Source organism: Dermacentor albipictus, chromosome 10 (genome assembly GCF_038994185.2).
Source record: "Dermacentor albipictus isolate Rhodes 1998 colony chromosome 10, USDA_Dalb.pri_finalv2, whole genome shotgun sequence".
In the NCBI taxonomy this organism is placed as follows: Eukaryota; Metazoa; Arthropoda; class Arachnida; order Ixodida; family Ixodidae; genus Dermacentor; species Dermacentor albipictus.
Genome location: NC_091830.1, coordinates 28479553 through 28499051, shown reverse-complemented (window position 1 = coordinate 28499051; position 19499 = coordinate 28479553). Strand labels below are relative to the sequence as shown.

Here is a 19499-nt window from a genome sequence, read left to right as displayed (position 1 = left end):
CTTTGACTTTCCTCTACGAATTATTTATGAGAACTAGTCGACAAAAATTAAGCAATTACTACACAGGTTGTCCATAGACTACCGAGGCCATATAATGCAAAGGAAAATCGCGCCTATATTGCCGAAACTGGCAAAAATGCCCCCTGTGGCAATTTTGCATATATATGCGGGCTACTTTATTGCTCGGAAAAAAAAAACTTTTATGTACCACGTACTGAGCAACAGAAAGCTACATCGAGAGTTTTTCATGTTGCTCTGGAAGAGTGTCAATTCCGGCAGATTATTTCTGAGAACAATAATAAAGTTGATTGATTGTCTCATTATTAGTCAGCGATCTGGGGCCCGTGCCTACACTACACGGTCGATGGAATTCAGAGTCCAATATCGATCAGTTCACTTTATATTTTCTTACTACTCTCGCCATACACCAGTTTTTCAACATTGAACAGCTTATCTTAAGTGCACCGTGTCTCATCAACTCATCAGCCACCTCAAGAAACTTTTCTTGCGTGACCCCGCTTTTATATAAGAACCTTTCATACAATCAACCTATGTTTGTCACCATGCATTGGTTACCAACATCGTCGCTGTTCCTATTTCTTATAGTAAAGTGTCCTGAGACTGCTGAATACGTAAGCCTTTGCCGGTATAACGTAAAACTATTCGATTCTGTTTTCATTCCAACTCGGCCATCACCGCTCGGTCATTGGTCCAAATTTTTCAGGCCGCACCCATTTTGCCTGCCTGTCAAGCGACGTCAGGAATGATAAAAAACCGACACGTCAATGTGACGTTTACGCACTAATTATGCTTAATTGTGCCGAAGAAACCCGCCGAAATCGTGGAATAACTGGCGACTGCCCCGTTCCGTTTGGAATAGAAAATGGCTGCCTTCCTGATTGCGTTGGCGGCGGCGGCTCGTCAGCCCGGGCGCGGGACGAGGGAGCCCGAGGATACGTTTGACATGCCAGATGACCTGCGTCGGCGGCACTTTCGCCTGAACAAAGAAACTGCGCGGTGGCTGTGCAAGGAAGTGGCGGAGGAAGTCGGAGGCGTGAGAACAACAGCGCTGTCGGTGGAGCGACAAGTGTTGTGCGCGTTGCGATTCTTCGCAACGGGCAGCTTTCAAGCTTCGGTAGGGAGCGAGGAGACGATCGGGGTGACACAGCCTGCGGTCAGCTAGTGTTTGCGACGCGTGGCGAAGGCGATCGTCCACGCCGGGGCCCGCAACAAGTCGGTCCATTTCCCGAGGACGTTGGAGGAGAAGGTGGCCGTGAAGGAAGGGTTCCTTCGATGCGGCACCGCTCCCGGCGTCATCGTATGCGTGGACGGCAGCCTTATCGCCATCATCGCACCGAAGGGCGAGCAGAAGGCGGCATTCATGTGCTGCAAAGGCTACTACGCCCTCAAGACAATGTTCGTAAGTATCTTAATTTTTTGTGTAATTTGCCCGCCATATAGCAGCGCGCGGCTTATGCTGTGCGCGCTCTCGTCAGACCTGCGACGCAGGCATGCGGATCCTCGCCGTCGACGCTCTGCGACCGGGGTCAGACCACGACGCCTACGTCTGGAGAACTACGCGGTTGCGTCGTCGGTTCCAGGAAGGACATATTGCCAAGGTCGGTGAGCACCTCCTCGGTGAGCAGCGGGAAAAATTTATAGAGTTGCAATTCTGGCAGCCTGCAGTAAAGCGTGCTTGCGCCGTACGAGAATATGAAGCCCGAACCGCTTATGTTATAGTAGGTTATTAAGTATAGGCAAGATGTAGAAATTTTTCAATGGTATCTGCGCGAAATAAAGTGACAACACGCCTGCGCTGTACTTTAAGCTAATTTTTAATGTGTGTACAGCGCACATGTGTTGTCACATTCTTTTTTACACTGATAGTCATTTATGAATGAAGACCACACAACTCGCGAGAAGAGCTGCCTTGCTGCAAATAGGGATGCTACTATGTACGTCCCAGCTATTGTTATCTGTGATCATAGCTGCGTCAGGTGCTCAGCCTGTATATTTCTTTATTGCAGCCTTTCTGTAGTAGGTGTATGTTACATGACCCATGCTTCGCTTACTCAACTCTGTATAGAGATTTCATACCATTTTTATGGTCATGCAGCTGACAGCGGCTACCACTGGGAACCATGACTCCTGATTCCGGTTCCAGGTCATCCTCCCAAGCCCACTACAGAAGGCAGATACAACACTGCACATGTTGCCATGCGGTCCATAGTGGAGCAGTACACTGGGCTTTTGAAGAGCCGCTTCCGCTGCCTTCAGCGGTACCGCACCCTCCACTACGAACCAGACCATGCTACCAACATCGTTGCAGCATGTGCAGTGTTGCACAACTTGTGTCTTGATGAAGGTGACGTGTCTGATGGTGTCAGTGATGACAGCAACAGCAGCAGTGATAATGAAAATGGCAACTCCTCTCCACTGAGTTCCCCGAATGAGAGCAGCACGCATAATGTACCTGAAATGTGCTGCCCGGGAGGATGTTATTAGATCGTTTGGCACGACTCGACAGCAGCACCAGCACTACCTTCACAGGGTGCGAAGGCGGCTGCGTAGGCAGCAGCACTAAACACGTGCCTCACACTGCAGGCAGATGTTTATTACTGCTGTCTACATTCCTAATAGAGAGCAGGAACAAATGTGAAGAATTGTGTGCAATCATTGGATAGCGTGCTGTTTTCTTTATCGAATCTGCTCAATCATAACCAGCGTTTTCACGTCTCCTCTGCCAGTGAGCTGTCACTACCGGAGATGATTGCATCATTCCACTGTGACACTACATGAGGGCCTTTCATTTAGTACCTGTGGATAGAACAGTTTGTGTTCATCAGCAGAATGTTGTAGCCACTTCTCTGGGCCACTGGGGTTTGCCAAATGCTTTGCTGCTGCTGGTGTTGCTTCTGTCATCTTTCTTCATCTTCTGTCTTTCGTCATCTTCTGTCAAGAAATTTGCTCCGTCCTGCGTAGAGGTTTTACTGGTTCATTATCAGGTGGATGCCCAGAAAAGTAATTCCAGCCGCAAACCATTCGCAAAATGAACAGTAAATTTGCGTCAACAAAAAGGCACTACAGCTATATAAAATGCTGCACTGATAGTAATTTCAGCTTGTACGCTACAAAAGCTGCGTTATAAATGGTATTAATAGTCGAACAGAATGTTGTTCCATTTTGCAGCGACATTTAGGCAGGCACTTTTTCTTTGCCACGTAAATAATAGAAATACATAATTTCTGTTTAAAAGGTTTTAACAGACACTGCTTTGTTGCTTTAAGTGATGTGTTCGTATTGCAATAGCTGCTGAAGTGCTTTACGTGCAGTGCCACTTGTGCTCGGCTCGGTGCCAATCGACACGTGGGCAGCTACTGGTGGGGCAGGGGCCACTGGAACGGCAGCAGGACGCTCTTCGTCACTGGAGCTGTTCTGCTGGAACAACAAAGTGCAGTAGACGTAATGTGATTAGGTTCCATCAACTGCTTGCAATGTCTATTTCACTTATAGCTTTTCAATTTCTACAGAAAATTCTTAATGCAGCATGTGACATACTCGTGACTTAGAGTTTTCACAACTCTTTACTAATGCTTTACGGAATAACGAGCCATGCAATCCATCACAACGTGTTTCTTAACAGCATTGCTTTAACAGCAGTGGGGCAGCATTTCAATTTCTGCAAAGTGCTGATATCATGTGCTGGCATGCGTGCTGAACTGTAAGAAAACACGCAGAAGCACACAACGGCAATATATTCACCACCACCGAACGGTGTAGCTGCCCCAAATCGGTACACATAGCAACAAAAATTGCTACGAACCTCGGCGTCGTCAGCGAAAAAAATCTACCGGAGCGGAAGCTGGGCCGGTTCTCCCAAGCACTTCAAGCACGCGGCACTCCAGGCCGCCCAGCTTCCTGCCTCCCGTTTTCCTGCAAATGCATGAACACCGTGAGCTTATACGTTCCGAAGATGTTGCTAGCCGCGGGCTCACCTCTTCTCGGCGCCCACCTGCGCCGCGATCCTCCGGCAGTCGTAACAGAGGCGCGCCCAATACAGCGGCCAGCGCCGGACCAACCGCGTTCAGCGCCGCAGCGACTTCCTCCCACAGAGCCTTTTTCTGAGCAGCACTTATACTTGGCGAGAGGCTTGTGGCATCTCTTGCCAAGCATGGGTGCTGCTCAATAAACTCCATGAGCATGGTGGCCTGTGCCGCCGAAACACGCGCGCTTTTCGGTGGAGCCGCCATTTTTTTTCTTGCTCGCAATTTTCGCCGGGCCGCAGCGAATTAATACCAGCGAATCGTACCGTTTCAGATATCACCGTGCTGTTAAAAGATAACGGTTACATTTATTTAATGTGTTGTTACTTTACCACAACATAAGTGTTACGTTAAATTAACACGTTGAGTAACAAAAAAAAAATGCTTTTGTAGTGCAAGTTATGTCCAGCAGAAGTATCTGTACAGCCCGCAGGGGGAATCCATCATTGCGAAGGCAGTGATACATATTCTGCCACTGCGAAGGCAGTGGCAGAAAATAAAGAGCCTCTGTTACAGACCACCTTCGATTTAAATGAGAACCTACATTCGGAGATAGTTACGATCGTTGATGCAAAAAGTTTACTTACTAGCTATCTGTTGAGATGTACTGCCTGCCAACCGTCATCAATTCTTCCGTATCGTATGTGAATAAAAGCAAAAGTGAACACCATGCGATCACCGCAGATGTTCAGATGCTACTGCATAGTCATTAAGCACAAGAAAGAATGATGTGTTTACTCACTGAGCACTAGGGTTTCACAGTCTCCATGATGTTCACAGCTTCCAAAATTATTCTCGGGTGAAAGTACCTCTCGGGCGCCGAGATTTTATCTAATCGGGCAGCGTTACGGACAAAAATACACCACGTGCGGCCCACAGAACCGATCAGCTGTTTTCATGTAGCCGCCATTTTACTTGTGCGTAGCGAAATGGATTGGATGCGGGATTGGCGCATGTGTGGCTATGACTCGAAAAAGGGAAATATTTGTGTTTACGTTCAAGCGCGCTTCAACATATTTTGCGTCAAAAGATTATAAAGCAGTTTTACTCTCAGCGACAAACAATTGTTCTTTTATAGGCGTTTATATCTAAATTTTAGTTGCTGTACGGTGCCCTTGCAAGTAAAGAACAAGCAAAACATGCTTCCGGCAACGATGGAGGCTGCTGATTGGCCAGATTGAAAAACGTCGCAGGCTCCCGCCCCCAGACGCATAAACAGCCGCGTCATTTTGACTGCCGGAGTTTGGAATACTTTTCGTTTGGAATAGAGTTACGTTATCGCGCCCCTTGTTCGGACTCTGACCACCTTCACCGCTGCACTGCCAATATCGAAGTTGCCGCGTGATTCCAAGTGATCTTATCGTTCGCATTTTGAAATTATCAGCTCTTATTCTGTTTTCAGCCATTTGTATGCCCTATAAATTATTTTTGTAGACTGCCATTGTAGATTCAGTTACTATTGGTGAGTTTTACCTTACTGTTTTTTTTTTCTTTCAATGCGCCCACTCCACTAAGAAATGGCCTATGCACCCTACGGGTATTGCAGGTCATGGACAAATAATAAATATGTGAATGAATAAATGAAGCACCCTTTAAAAATTATTAAAAGAAGGAGAAACAGTAAAATAATTATCATGAATAGGTATTCGATAATTATGAAGCATGGGTGAAAACGGCATCGGCAAGGGAAGCCGAGCTCGCGAAGGTAAAGTGGTGATGACACGAGCAATACCGTTGCAATGTCTCGCTGCTCGAATAAAGCAGGAAGCTTTGAAACGGCTGGTCCAGGCACGTGGGCGCTCAACATCAATTTGATCCCCGGTGCGCTGAAATAGAAGCGACGGGTATATCTCGTACAGCGGATGAATACGGAAACAGTAATAATTTACCTTTTTTTGAGGCAGCCAGACTAGCAGTAATGGCTTGGGCACTTGAAAAAAAGAACCAATGCTGCGCTTGCAACAAATAATAATAAAAAAAAAGCTACGGCACGCGCTATAGGTGAGACATCGTTAATCACTCAACGCATGTCTCCCATTCATCGCGTAGACGTTTTCCTGGTGGGTGCGTAGCACAGGTGCCCCAAGCTTCAGAGTACACAGTGAAATGTTTTTAAGTCCATGAGACGTCAACGTATGCGGAAGAAGCAACCTCTGCTGGCACAAACACGGCATTTGGCGACGCTCTTCATCCAGCGATGCTGACACTCCCGTTGGTGGCGATATTCTTCTTCGCGTCCACGCTTTCAATGGGCCAGAGCGAAACCCAACGGCCCGAGTTGACGCAATGCCGCTGTGAGTCCCCGCTATTGACTGACATTCGCGCTGTCGGAGCGAATCTGACATTGCCACGCTGGCAAGGAGCTCAGTCAGGGCTGTGCGCAGGATATTCTGCTTAGCACTAGCAATATATCCTTACCAGCAAGGTGCCTTCTCGAGACGTTGCAGAAGCTATTTTGTCCACAGTGTATCAAGTCTCGAGGTACACAGAGGTACCGTACACCCCAAGACAGCAAACCACAGACTTCACAGTCTGCGAACAGATTGCCACAGCTTTAACCATTGGCATTGTGACACCAGCGTATGGTATAGTGGCATAATTGACCATCTTTCCTGTTGGTTCATTTGTGTAACCCATGGCAATGGCTCAGTGGTACGCAGTTTTGTTGCGGAACACAAGGTCAGGGTTTCGATTCCGGATAACTGCAGGCTCATTCCCGTGTAGATGAAATCCAAATACAGAAGAAAAAGAGAGCTCGTTTACCAAACTTTGGTTGTGGGCTGGAGTACTCAAAGTATTCGAAATTATTTCGAACCCCATAACTGCGTCGCCTCGTGTTCCTACTCTAGATATGGGACGTCAAATCTTGTTGCTCGGTTGGGGGTTCTCGTGTCTCGCGAAAGCCCTTGCATGGTACGTGCACAGTTTTTGATCAACAGTGCTCAAACGAGGGACGTCTCTGGAGCCAACATTTTGACAATGGTACCCTCATGCTTTAAAGTGTGAATAACAGCGCAAGGGCAGCAGAGGGGACAGAAGAGAAATAGCGTATTTTCTTTTCAGAAGGCATGTATGTTATATAGCCACGCACTGGCACACCAGCCATGCGCAAAACACCACGACGAAGCCACGCCAAATTAAACGATGACAAGAAGGTGTACCCAGCCACGACAAAGCCACACAATCTTGTGGGCCTTTGTCGTGGCGTTCTGCGCATGGTTGGTGCGCTAGTATGCGGCTATATGACTTGCGACGTTTTCTGAAAAGAAAATAAACTGCTGAAAGTAAGCGCTCTGTCCTCTCTTCTGTCCCGTCTGCTGTCCTTGCGCTGTTATTCGAACTTTAAAGCATGTTTCCCCAATAAGCCAAATCCTACACCCTTCTTAATTGCCCTTATGGATGCTTTGGCTTCAGAGACGCGACATATTTGACCATGTTAATCACTTCATAGAGGGGTTGAAATCTGGGCCAGTTGGTACATACTTGAACGAAAAAACCAGTCAAAACCACAAAGGACAAGAGTCGTGAACTTCTTCTCTTGTCCTTTGTGGTTTTGGCTGGTTTTTTCGTTCAAATCACTTCATGTCCCCAACTTGATGCTTATCGTTGTCTTATGTGCATAAACTTGGTGCTCGAAGGTGCGATTTGATGACAAAATGGAGTTTTATGGGCGGGCATGCTCTTATGTTATTGGCCGTATTCGTCATTTCTTTACTCTGCTTAGCTTTTCCTAACTAAACACAAAGGCCTGTCATCTCACATCTTCCAGACAATGCAAAAGGTGTGGAATCATGTTCACTTGCGGCAAGCTGTCTTTTTGTCAACTTTCGTTTCCCCCTTTCGTATTATTTATACATTTTATTTATACACAGCAATTATTTACCCTTATGCTATCTCGGATTCATTGTGGTTGTTTTTTCATAAGGTTTTGCCAAACAAGATTCGGGCCCGTCGGATCCCCTTATTCTTATCACATTCGAGAATATTCACGAGCATTAGAAAAGTTCGCGACTTCTGAGGATGCCACGGTGCTCTACACATAGAACCTGGTTAAAAACGAACACTCTTTTTTGTGGCTTCGTAATCTCGCCTTTGAGGATGCACTTACAAAGAAAAATTTCCGGCCCATATCTATTTTACTTCAGAATTGTTTTGTGCTAAAGTCACCGGCATGTGTGCCAAACACCGACAAGCTTTGCTGAGTTGCATAACTTTGTGTCTCCTTCTTGCAGTTACTAAGAAAGCCATGGAACTTAAGGACTTGGTCGTAGAAGATCTAGCGCTCGGCCATGATATGAAGCTCAACTTTAGTGGGCGGCTCCTGGAAGAAGTGGTAGGCGAACCATCTCTAAAGTTCACGATGTGGAATTCCTACAACGTCCGAATGCCTTGCATCGAAGACTATGGTAGCTGGTAAGGACTGCGTGATTCGCGCAGTCGATCTCACTTTCTGCTGTCACAGCTGTTCACAACTTGATTTATTACAGCTTTGGTGCCATCTGTCAGAAGGATCATAGCGTTATGCGGTAAAGAAAAATTAACATCGGTACGCAGTAACGCCAGCAATCACAACCTACAGGTTTGCAGTTCCACGGACATAGAAACATACAATGCTCCTTAGGCATGATTTAGGAATCATTAACTTTAAGAGCAACTTTGACCTGTTTGTTAGAAGGTGCACTTAACGCGCTGATTAGCTTGACGGAACTGCTAGACTATCGACGCAGTGCCACCTTTGCGATATATCATTAAGAAAGTTATGGGAAATTGTACTGACTGATATCTACTTGCTTCACGAATTTTATGTACCATCAATTACCTTTATAAGCAGTATTTTATGTTTCTGTAACTGGTAAAGAAGTTAGCGTGATTAGGACTTCTCTTTGCATTGTGTTTTTGCCACTCCCGCACAGCACCTACAAACTGTGCGGAGGCATCAAGGAGATCGAGAAGATGGGAAGCGTTGGCTGGAACAACACTTGTCCTATTTTACCCGGAATGTACGAGACTTACTTGAAGCTGCCGGTGATAGCGGCTGCGAAGTACGTCCGCGGGGTGAGTAAGATTTAGAGACCTTCACATTTTTTAAGTAAAACAGGCACGATGTCAGTATAGCGAGAACTCCTACGAGAGCTTGATTAGTTTGCAGCTATCATCGATAAGGTTATTTCGCGAACTCTCATCATTATCATCCTCCACAGCGATCTCTAATTACCCCTTCTCTTGCGCTAGCTGATTCCTAGCTATACCCCCAAATTTCCTAATCTAATCGCACGCTCCAATTTTCTGCCGTTCTGGACTGCACTTCCCTTCCCTTGGCACCCATTATGCAATTATAATAGACCACCGGTTATCTGCCATACATACTATATTGCCTGCATAGCTTCATTTTTTTTACTCTGACTGTCACCTAGATCACAATGTCTGTTTAATAATTGAAGACATAGCGATTCTTTAAGAAAGTGCAACCGCTTGCATAAAAGATGTTTCCACAAAATGGCGGTAAGAACTGTTCAAAAACAGACCTATATTACGAAGGTCCTTACGTCAATGGGGCAAAACGGCATGACGAAGGATGATCACGCCACTCAACAACTGGCATGGTTCTCATTTGTCTGAAAACAAGGACTAAACTTAGCCTTTCGCTATCCTCGCCAACCATTCTTTCTTTTGGGGCGACTTCACTGGGATCCAGCCACAGGGATGCTTTTCTAGCAGTTTACAATTTCATCAGAGACACAAAAAGAGTACCTTGCTGAATTTCTAAAATTATCCATAATTTATATTATTTCATTTCTTTACGTTTACTTATTTTATTGGAATTCCTAACAATAAGCAATTAAACTTCTAATTTACAGTACTATCGTCCCACGCTCCACTATACAAATCTAGATTGTCTCTACTTCTAACCATGCGGAAAACCGCCTGCTTCTTGGCCAATCCCCCATAGTGGGTACGCGCCACTCTCGAGGCCACAAGACAAGACAAGACAAGGACACCTCTCCACGAGTGCGTATCGGCTACGCTGTGATGCAAAAACAGGAACAAACTCTGTTAAAACCGAACTAGATTAAACAGAAAAGAAAAATACTCTAATTACAGGGAAACCAATAAAATAGCGCCCATTTGCTGCGTATTTTTCCAATTTTATTTACGTATTACCGTGCTGGAGTATTTCAGTGAGTCTTTTTCAAATGCCTTTCTTCACGTTTTGTAGGTCATTCCCCAGCGCACATGAGAAATGTTATTTTTTAAATTCTTTTTCAGAATGGTACCTTTCGGGTGAAGTTCGAAGCCATGAATGGGAAAGAAGTGATGGAATGCAAGACGTTCCATGTTTATCTCGCACTAAAGTAAAAGAAAACGGTTATTCCGATTGCCACTGCGTTGCTTGGCCCCGGATAAAGCCAAATTAAGTCAAAGTTTATTTCAAGCAGCATAACGGTTGTCCAAGTGCGAAAATATGTCCCCCATATCTTGAGTGCATCTGTAGAGACCTGTACAATCGGCACCAGCTGTTAGCTTGAATTCAAAACAGGCACAAGGTACTGCAATCTAACGTAAATTATACGCCGAAAGGTGAATGAAAACAAAGTATTAAGTCAAAACCAAGCGCTTGCGATAGATTTGGTGTAGCTCCAAATATGCCAGGTTGTATTTGAACTCACGCAAGATTGAAAAAATATCCAGTGGCACATGAAAATTCTTTTCTTTGAGCTGGGTTGCTCCAAATGGTGTACATTACTAAATAGAATTGCTAAGTAAACAAATTACACGAATTAAGTTATACCTTTTTACGTACTCAATTACGAATTCAAGATGGTTAGCTTGAAAGGCATATCTTCTGAACAAGAATTCTGAAGATTGTGCTGGATGATTGCACCTCTGCATCAAGCTTTGATGAAATGGGGCAACCTGTGTTAAGGCATGAGGCCAAGATCCCCTAAAAAAATAAATTAGAAGATAATGAGTACATAGTAGAAGTCTGTGTTATAGAGCTTACCTTTTTGGACGAACAACAGCCTCATAAAGTATGTAACAATACAATACAACTAATAAATGTGGGTCTCACGCCAACACTGATAATATTAATTCGCCTCATCACCACAAAATTATTTTAGTCAGCAATATAAGTGACCCTACGAACTGTGCAATGAACCAAAATAACCAGATTCAGTGAATCTTCAGGTCACAGTGATTAAATACCCAAAAAATGTGCTTTTCTAACTGACACGCCTTGCTCTAAAAGGGCGCCCTATTCAAAACTTGTTCTACGATTTTACTTATTACGGTTTTTTGCCCACCCAACAATGTGAAAAATAGGTGCGCAATGTATCACAAAAAATACTATTAGCACACAGGTTCGCTTGTTCGCGTATGAAAGAACTGCAAAATAACAGCTTTTGAGAAAATCAACAAAGAAAGATTTCAAAGAATTGCATCGCGCACAAAAGACACTCATGAGAGCTATTAGCCCCCGTTTTTGTAACATGTCTCGTCTTAAAACTTGTCCTTGTGTGCTTTAGCTCGTGTGGCACTTCGTATATTTTTCTAGCTCGTTGTGCATCCTCAGCACTTTGACGCCGGGTACGCCGCACCCTCTGAAGTCTGTGTGTAATTAGAGTAAACATTTGTTTTCCTCACCTCCCCGCTCTGAAACATTCGCATGCTGTGGCTGCCAGTATGAAAGGGAAGACGACAGCTTGTAAGCACCTCTAAACAAGACAATCAACTGGTACTTTGACATCTGAAATAACTTCCAGAACGTTAAGATGTTTCTAAATGTAGTGCGTCTTCGTTGTGAGAGTTAATGCTCGTTAAAGATAAAAACATGCTGAAAATACCCCTAGAACATTACTTGTTTACACGTATTATCAATTAGAAATAACAACAAAAAAAGAGACCCTGGAAAACTGAAGAACTCGGGCATCGACAGGCACTTTCAGGTTTGGTTTCATAGGTGCCAGGTAGGGTTATACGTGTTGCGATATCTTTCGTACGAAACTACATAAATGTTTTTCTGCAGAATGTTCCTGGGTGGATTCCACATCTACTACACAAAAAATTGCATTTCGAAAACAAAAAGAAGCGATTGAGATTTCAACTTGGCCTTTCAACCCTAATGGAATAGTTGGAACGCAGACGTACGAATGTTAGCTCACCAAGCGGCCACATCGTAATTCTGTGTGTTCACGTTTTTCACCGTTTTGCACACTACGTCAGGGACATCTTTCAAGCGGCGGGATACAGGCTTTCAAAATATATACTGAATGTTGCTGTGGGGTGCTGTGTCCGTATGGAGGCCCCGTTCTGCAAACTTGAAAAAAAAAGCTAATTAAAGAAGTAAAAGTTCCTAATCTGCTTAGCAAGCTGCACGCGTTTCATGATTCTGAAGAATGAAGGAATTTCGTGAAGACAAATTTTTAGGGGCAAAATTAAACAGTGGCGGAAGAGAATAAAACTCCTGCTTTACATTGAAGAACAAACTATGAAGAAGGATGACGCAACAATCAATCAATTAATCAATCAATACATACATACTGGGCATTCGCATAAAATCTGCCTGAAAATGAAGTGTCGTTATTTTTGGCTGGCACATTTTATGAAGTTCATGCTTGTAGTTGGGCAGGCTGGGCGGCACCGAGGCCCTGCAACTTCGAACAGAAAGATAGCGCGTAGAGAGTACAGTTTACTTCCAATATGATTGTATAAACAACTTTTACGAAGTTGTCGCTTAGGCTTATCGCCATTTTGGCCATAGCGGATAGGATCAGAATGATTCTGTTTGCTGATTGGCTTGTCAGATGGCCATATTTCCATACTATGGCTACTCCCCATATAGTTTTTTTCCTTAAAGAAACTTCTGTGTTAGTGTGGAGCAAGAAGACGCGCGATGGCGCTGCAATGCTCCGCTCCATGAAAACGGCAAGGGGAACTTAGAGCTTTAGCCTATTTGATTCCTTCGAGTGAGATTACTTATTTTGGGCTTGGGAGGTAAAAGGGCATATCAGCTGTTAAACGCTCATATGGCCTAATTTGCGCTTACAGCGTGGTGAGCGACATGAAAATACCCAAATAATCAGCACGTCGAAACCAACCCGAGCGCACGGCCACCCGTAAGCCATGGACGAAAAACGCGAGAACGACCACCAATGCCCATATGAAATTGGAAATCTTTCAAAGGGTCGTTGCAAAAGTCAGACTGTCGTGCTCGTCACCGCGCTCGTGTAAGGCCAAGGCACACCACTATGCTGAACTTGTTGTTCGTGCATTTTAAGTATGGCATGCACCTACGATGGGTAATAGGCAAAGGTTTCCAGTGGAAACCATAAAATATGACTGCCTTCCCAAAAATTATAGTATTACATGCAAAGAGCAGGGCATATGAATGCGACATATTGTTTTGGAAAGTTCTATGAGGTGTATTAGTAAAAAAAAAAGAAAGAAAGAGAGAGAAATGGGAATGAAAACGCGAGGAAAAACGCATCGTAAACGAATTTCAGTATTGCGCCGTATAGGGAGCGTGTTCGTGAGTCCACGTGGTCGAAGTTCCGAAGGTGCCTTGCGAACGCTACAAATACACTAGGTATTGCAAAAATAGGATAACTAATATATTTTTCCTCGCTCTACCGTTAAACGCACAATTTTACATTCTCTAAACACAGCCTCGATGAAGACGGGTAGCGTCCATAGGGCCCAGGTGCCGCAAAAACATGCGCCACACGACGACGACTACACGTGTCAGAAAGGAGCGCACGACTCTCGCAGGTCGTTGTAAGACGCGTTTCGACAGTCGAACGCCGTCGCAAACTCGGGCATACTCAGGAGGGGCCAGGTGCAGCGCTCCCAGGGCTTCAGAGCGTCCCGCCTCTCGGTTCCGCAGGCCATCAGGCAGAAGCGAGAGAAGAACTGCCGCTGGGCTTTCGGCCAGTACGGGTCTTGCGCGGAACCCTCACCGCGGTCGTTGTAGATGGCGCTCCTCATGGCGTCGTGCGCGACCCTGGCGGCGCGTATCCAGGCGAACGCGCTGCTCTTGAAGGCCTCCGACGTCTTCGGGTGGGGGTTCCGGTTCGGGTGCCGAAGCACGTCCTCGTCGGCCCGCGTGCGCAGACATCCCAGCCGCAGCTGGGCGTCGAAGAGCTTCGGGACGGTCCACCACGAGACCTGCGACCTGTGCGGCGAAGTGGCGTTCCACCTGGGCGAAGGAACGAAAAAAAATGGCCAGGCTTAGCTTGGTTAAGCCAAGAATGCGTTGTATATTGCGCGGCCGGGCAATATGCAGCCGCACGCGACCGCACCAGTTGGGGCCTAGCTTTTCCTCCGTGACGTCACGCGCCAGCGCAGCCCCCCTAGCGGGAGGGGCGGGAGTCAGGTGGTGGCTGCGGCCGCACGCGACCGCGCGAGTTGGGGCCCAGCTTTTCCTCCGGCTGTCGTGACGTCACGTCACGTGGTTGCGCTCAAGGTCAATGGTGGCTGCCCGGCCGCGCCCAAGGGCTGAACTGAGTGATTGCAATATGCAACGCATAAAAGGAGAGCGAGTACGCGAGGATTGCGTGGCCGCCGAGATTGAAAGTGGTCGTTTTAAATCGCGTCTGCGCGCCGAACACTGAAGCTCGAACGTTGAGACATCTTCGCAGACTAGGTCAAGCGTTCTGCTCACGTCAGAATGCGGCAGCAGCTGCCGGGAGTCTCACGCGCGACCTTGTGTTCAGCAGCAGTACACCAAAGGCGCTGTGCCAATGCTTCTGCATTTTTTTTTCTCTCGTGGATGAGACGAGAGCATTAAGGAAGTTCCACGCGTGACTCATGTGCTGGACTCACTCGGAGATGTGCCGAGAAAAAGGCGACGCAGCACTTGTCTGGACCAGTGACAAACAAAACACACGTTATTGAATTGCGAGGGCACGTTAGGGCTTTATTCTATGGCCTTTAGTCTGTGCCTCCTTTGAATATCTCACTCAGCAAAGACAATCGCCACTCACTGGAAGCCAGTGAACGTCAAAGAAATATACATTCGATCGTGCAGTACCCCACCCACAATTTACACGCGCCATTATTTTCTAGCGAAACAGTTGAAGAACGCGACCCCTTCCGTAGAAGGTAATTATCAACGGGAGGTCGTGGTTAAAGGGGCCCTGAATCACGCCTCGGGTTTCATGAAATAACACAGTCGGCGGGTAGCAAATTATGCTGTGAACATCTCAGCAAGGTTTGGTGTCGTACGCGGTGCATAGAGCGCGCAAGGAGATCGCGAAGTCGCCCTTTCTCTCAAACGCTCTCTTTCCAACAGAAGGCCCTGCCCTCACTTTCTTCTGGACACTTTATTTCGTCACCAGACGCTTTAGTTTGTCATTCCCTTAGCCGCTATTGGCCGATAGCTGACAACACGCTGCGGTCGGCTACATGGCGGATATACCGGGGCCACCACGGGGTGCCGCCACTAGTCCACTGGCTAAACGCACTGCGGCTCGCTGAGGACAATTGCGTTTGGCCCATGTTTAGCGCAGCTAGGGTGGCTAGAATTCTAGCCACCCCAGCGCGTCGTAGGCACCGAATGCGCAAAATGGTGGCGTCTACGTAAACATCCGAAACTAAATTTGAACTGGGCGCCACCGTAACATTTAGAAGGCGGAGCGTTGTGGGCACGTAGTACATGACCGGGGTTGTTGGAGAAGTATGGGAGAGGCATTTGTCCTGCAGTGGGCGTAACCAGGCTGATAATCATGATGTTGGCACGCCCCACTGTGCCGTAGCTTTCGCATGCAAGGTATTGAAGAAGGAACGGGAGTAGAGTGGATACCATTGATTGATTACGAATACCTCCACTTCTGCTTAACGCATTGAGGTACTTTTTGCGCCAAAGTATTTCTGAAATAGCCTATTTTCACTTCAAATGCCTCTCTCCACTTCGATAGAAAGTGGTTTAGGGCCCCTTGAAGTTCCCGTCTCAAAAGATTCCAGAGTGCGCTACACGTCTGTACCAACCTGCCATATGGACCAATGACGTCGGCCAATGCCTTAGCCAACGCAGCCCCAACAGTGCCGTAGAGAAATGGCGGCGTTGTGCGTTCGTTGTAGAACACGGGGCTGTCGAGGTATGCTGCCGGCAGGAAGATCTTGTCGTAGAGGGCATCGTACACGGGCCACGGGTCAGCCCACAGCGACGCCATGCGTGCGGTCACCCAGTGGGGCGGATTGTGCAGCATGCCCTCTCTCTGGGAAAGCGCGCGGAAGGCGACGTAACTTCCTGGAAAACTACGATCCGATTTTACCGCCGAGGACTGTTGCGGCACCCGTTGGAGGTAAGTAGTGTTCGCGTTATTGACGTCGCCATCACCGGCAGATGGCGCCAGTGTCTCTAACGAGGTCTTGTTGACCCTTCTGCGCGCCAGAGCCGCCGTTTCTTCGTCGAGCCAGTCGGGTATGGTAATTCGGTGGACGTTGAAAAACATGGAGTTGAGCTGGCCGATTCCCGCTGCCGGGTGGGTCACATCGACGCCCCGCAACACCAAATGCCAGTGCAGATGTAAGGCTGCGTTGACAGCATCGAAGCAGAGATTTCCAGTGTCCTGGCCACCGGTCGGGTGGAAACGTCTGGCGAAGTCGTATTGAAGAGCCTGCGCGAAAACAAAAAACAAAGGATGAATTATGCGTAGTGTAAAAAAAAATTACATGATGAGCTAGTACAGATAATTTTTTTGAGTGATAATTTACGTTTGATTCTGGTATGCGTTTTCTAGCTAATATTGGATATGGCTTTGATATGGTATGATGCGGTTTGTTTCACACGTGGCAGTAGTATTAATTTTCGCTTGCACCACGCATAATTATCCCTGTACTTTGTTTCTCTAGAGCTGAACTCTGATCAGTGACTTGACAATGTTCAGAAGTTCGTAGTCTTGCTCTCACTGTCCCCTACAATCTCAGCCAAATTTAAAGAGCTTCACTGCTTGGAGACAGACTGAATGCTGTAAGAGTTAAACGCTGGTTGATTCTGGTTGAGGTTGAACAATGTTTACGCATGTCTTCCGCTTCGAGATAGCTTCTTGGCTGGACCGTTTTCTCGGCTAGTTAATCTACGTCGCAGGGGTAATTGGAATCCAAACTTGAGCTCTGATTGAAAATAATAAACTATATTCCTTGACAAACCAAGAATACAAGCTCCGATGACAAAATCACACTCGACCTGCCTTCTCTATTCCCGTTCTGCGAGACGTAGTTCCCGAGATACAGTGTTCGTAATAGACCCCCGACATAGCACTATTGGATTGAGTCACCTCTAGTTTGATTGTATACAACAAGCGTTTTATCTTCCAGATGCCAGTGCAGGCTTAGGTAACTGGAAATTTCCGCGCAATAAAAGCGCTGTTCGAACACGTGTAGTTGCGTTCCTTGAATTTCGTGCATGTACAGTCGCGGACAGAATAAAATGGACCACGGGATCTCCGAAAACGTTCAATTCCCGAGCAGCCTGTAGCAGTAACCAGTAAAACTGCCCACGACAACGTTGTTAGCATATCCTAGTCGAGGTCCAAAATGCAAATACCAGATTGGGTTGTGAGGTTGCGGGGATATTCAGCTTTTTCTTAGATTTCATGGTCCATAATATTCTGTCCGCGACTGTACATAAGCGATGTCATGGATGGATTTGGTGTTAAGTCATTGTAACATCTAGGGAGGGACAGATTAATGTTACCTGAGCGAGAATGGTAATTAAGAGGTACCACGTGGTCGTTCGGAGCTGAGCCTGGGCCAGATGTTGGAAGACTTCCCGGGTCTGCTCGTATCCGGTGAAGAGCAACACGTCGACGTCGGTCACCGCGAGCCCTTGGTCGGTGAACGCACCAAACGCCTGCTTCCAGACACCCGACGGAAAGCCGGCGTCAATCCTCAGTTCACCAGCGGAAAGCCGTACGCTCTTCACATCCCCTTCAGCGAAAGTGTCTACCTCGCTGTCCACGTCAAACACTTCGCGAGCGATGTCTACGGCATCGGAGGTCACGTTCAAGTGGCGTATGACGTCGACGACGTAAGCCTCGACGTCATCGTCCGTGGGTGCAGCTCGCAGTTCTCGTCGTATCGGGGGCGCGTTGGTGAGGTGCAGAAACGTGCTCCGTTCATCCTTCCTTCGTGCGACGACCACGGCGCTGTGGAGACCCGTCGCGAACGAGATGTTTATCGCTCGTACGAGAGCGGTGCTGTGCGAATCGCTTTCCAAGAGGACCGTCACGTTCACCTGCTCCAGCACGGACTCGAGGTCGCGCCGAAGGCTGGAGCCCGTCGCGTTCATGTACGCGGTGCAGTCGTCGAGCAGGCGCTTGCCGATCCGGATAACTGCGTAGACGCGAAGAGCGAAGAAACAAATGCACGTGCGGGTTGAAAGTCACGCGGGATTCGGTGATTCAATTTGCACTGATGCTGAACGCCACCGTTCCCTATCACACGCGTCGAATGCGGTCCACAGCAAAATCCTTTACAATGCAACCCTGTTAGAACATTCCCTTAATAATTATGTCATTATAGTCAGTGTGCACGTGCAAAGTGCAACCGCAAGCACCATTCAGCTAGTCGAGATGACGTTTGCATGTTCGAATAGTATAGAAAATTGCAATTGCAATTTGTATTCCTGTTAGGTCCCCTTGTGCTGGCTATTGAAATATTATTTGTGTTATCTCGTCAGTGTTTGGTGATAAGAAGCCGTCTCGCAGAATTCATTTCTGGACCTCCTCCAACAATCAACCATGTGCGTGCACAACGCGGGTTGAATCGCACACATGAGCGTTACCTTGATATATCAGTTCGCGACTTTACGAAAACGTCGCCTACCATTGCTTAGAAGAAACGGAAGTCAAGTACCACAACGCCTGTAAGAGCATTGTTGGAGCTAGTAGGAATTTCAGTGTTATAATCAATGTTTATGCTCATTACCGCCTGAGCGCACTTTATTGCTGCGATCTAATAGACACATTGAGTACCTCTCCCTATACTCGGCTTGCCTCCATTGTTATTACCTGCTGTACTATTTGCTACCCAATCGCGCGGGGAATGTTTACTTGCCAACGTAAATGTCGCGCGAAGGCCAAAATTAGCTTCTTCCCAGTGCTTCAACGTGTAGTGGTCGAACGTGGCGTGCAAGGGAACATTGCCGAAAGACTTTGCACCGATAGCAACACCACTCCGAACAGACCGCCAAGCGCGAATTACCGTGTTACTGATCATCCGTCAGTCGCCGTTGCATGTATGCAACGGTGTTTTATCGTATTTGCCCGCTAAGCATCTGAATACAATGTGCCAGCGGTTACACCAGCGTATCGTCTTGAAGGGCGATTCCAGAACACCTGAACAGGAAGGCGGACGACACTAGCCAGCTGCTTCGCTCTTTGCTTTCTTTCCGTCGGTACGATGTCCTCGATACGAGAGAGAGACAGAGAGAGAGAGAGAGAGAGAGAGAGAGAG

At 47.0% G+C, this 19499-nt stretch overlaps 3 protein-coding genes across 7 annotated transcripts in view; 2 read left to right on the top strand and 1 right to left on the bottom strand.

Annotated features, from left to right (window-relative positions):
- Positions 1 to 883: 883 nt before the first annotated feature.
- On the top strand, positions 884 to 3460 carry LOC139050843 (putative nuclease HARBI1). The gene is made up of 5 exons (XM_070527636.1): positions 884 to 1135; positions 1205 to 1420; positions 1497 to 1638; positions 2165 to 2422; positions 3333 to 3460. Exons 1-5 carry the CDS (start codon positions 884 to 886, stop codon positions 3458 to 3460), a joined length of 996 nt encoding a protein of 331 aa, XP_070383737.1.
- A 2735-nt stretch (positions 3461 to 6195) lies between these two features.
- Positions 6196 to 11631, top strand: LOC139050745 (uncharacterized). 2 transcript variants are annotated; one of them, XM_070527455.1, is made up of 4 exons: positions 6196 to 6337; positions 8276 to 8456; positions 8957 to 9098; positions 10311 to 11631. In XM_070527455.1, the coding sequence occupies exons 1-4, from the start codon at positions 6241 to 6243 to the stop codon at positions 10398 to 10400; spliced, it is 510 nt and encodes a 169-aa protein (XP_070383556.1). In that variant the 5' UTR covers positions 6196 to 6240; the 3' UTR covers positions 10401 to 11631. The 2 variants fall into 2 exon arrangements, with proteins under 2 accessions (XP_070383556.1, XP_070383557.1); XM_070527456.1 differs by lacking the exon at positions 10311 to 11631 and adding an exon at positions 9902 to 10031.
- A 626-nt stretch (positions 11632 to 12257) lies between these two features.
- The window catches only part of LOC139051068 (uncharacterized), a 38524-nt gene continuing 31282 nt past the window's right edge, over positions 12258 to 19499 (bottom strand). For all 4 annotated transcript variants that reach the window (XM_070528136.1, XM_070528137.1, XM_070528134.1 and 1 more), the window contains 3 exons: positions 17740 to 18377; positions 16029 to 16660; positions 12258 to 14238 (listed from right to left, as the gene is read on the bottom strand). In XM_070528136.1, the coding sequence (XP_070384237.1) occupies positions 13785 to 14238; positions 16029 to 16660; positions 17740 to 18377 (1724 nt within the window). In that variant the 3' untranslated portion in view covers positions 12258 to 13784. The remainder of the gene's footprint in view (positions 14239 to 16028; positions 16661 to 17739; positions 18378 to 19499) is intronic.

Coding starts and splice junctions, on each gene's coding strand:
- LOC139050843 (XM_070527636.1), top strand. CDS start 884: ATGGCTGCCTTCCTGATTGCGTTGGCGGCGGCGGCTCGTCAGCCCGGG. Junction 1,136..1,204: donor CGGGCAGCTTTCAAGCTTCG/GTAGGGAGCGAG, acceptor CGCGTGGCGAAG/GCGATCGTCCACGCCGGGGC. Junction 1,639..2,164: donor GGTCGGTGAGCACCTCCTCG/GTGAGCAGCGGG, acceptor TTCCGGTTCCAG/GTCATCCTCCCAAGCCCACT.
- LOC139050745 (XM_070527455.1), top strand. CDS start 6,241: ATGCTGACACTCCCGTTGGTGGCGATATTCTTCTTCGCGTCCACGCTT. Junction 8,457..8,956: donor ATCGAAGACTATGGTAGCTG/GTAAGGACTGCG, acceptor ACTCCCGCACAG/CACCTACAAACTGTGCGGAG. Junction 9,099..10,310: donor CTGCGAAGTACGTCCGCGGG/GTGAGTAAGATT, acceptor ATTCTTTTTCAG/AATGGTACCTTTCGGGTGAA.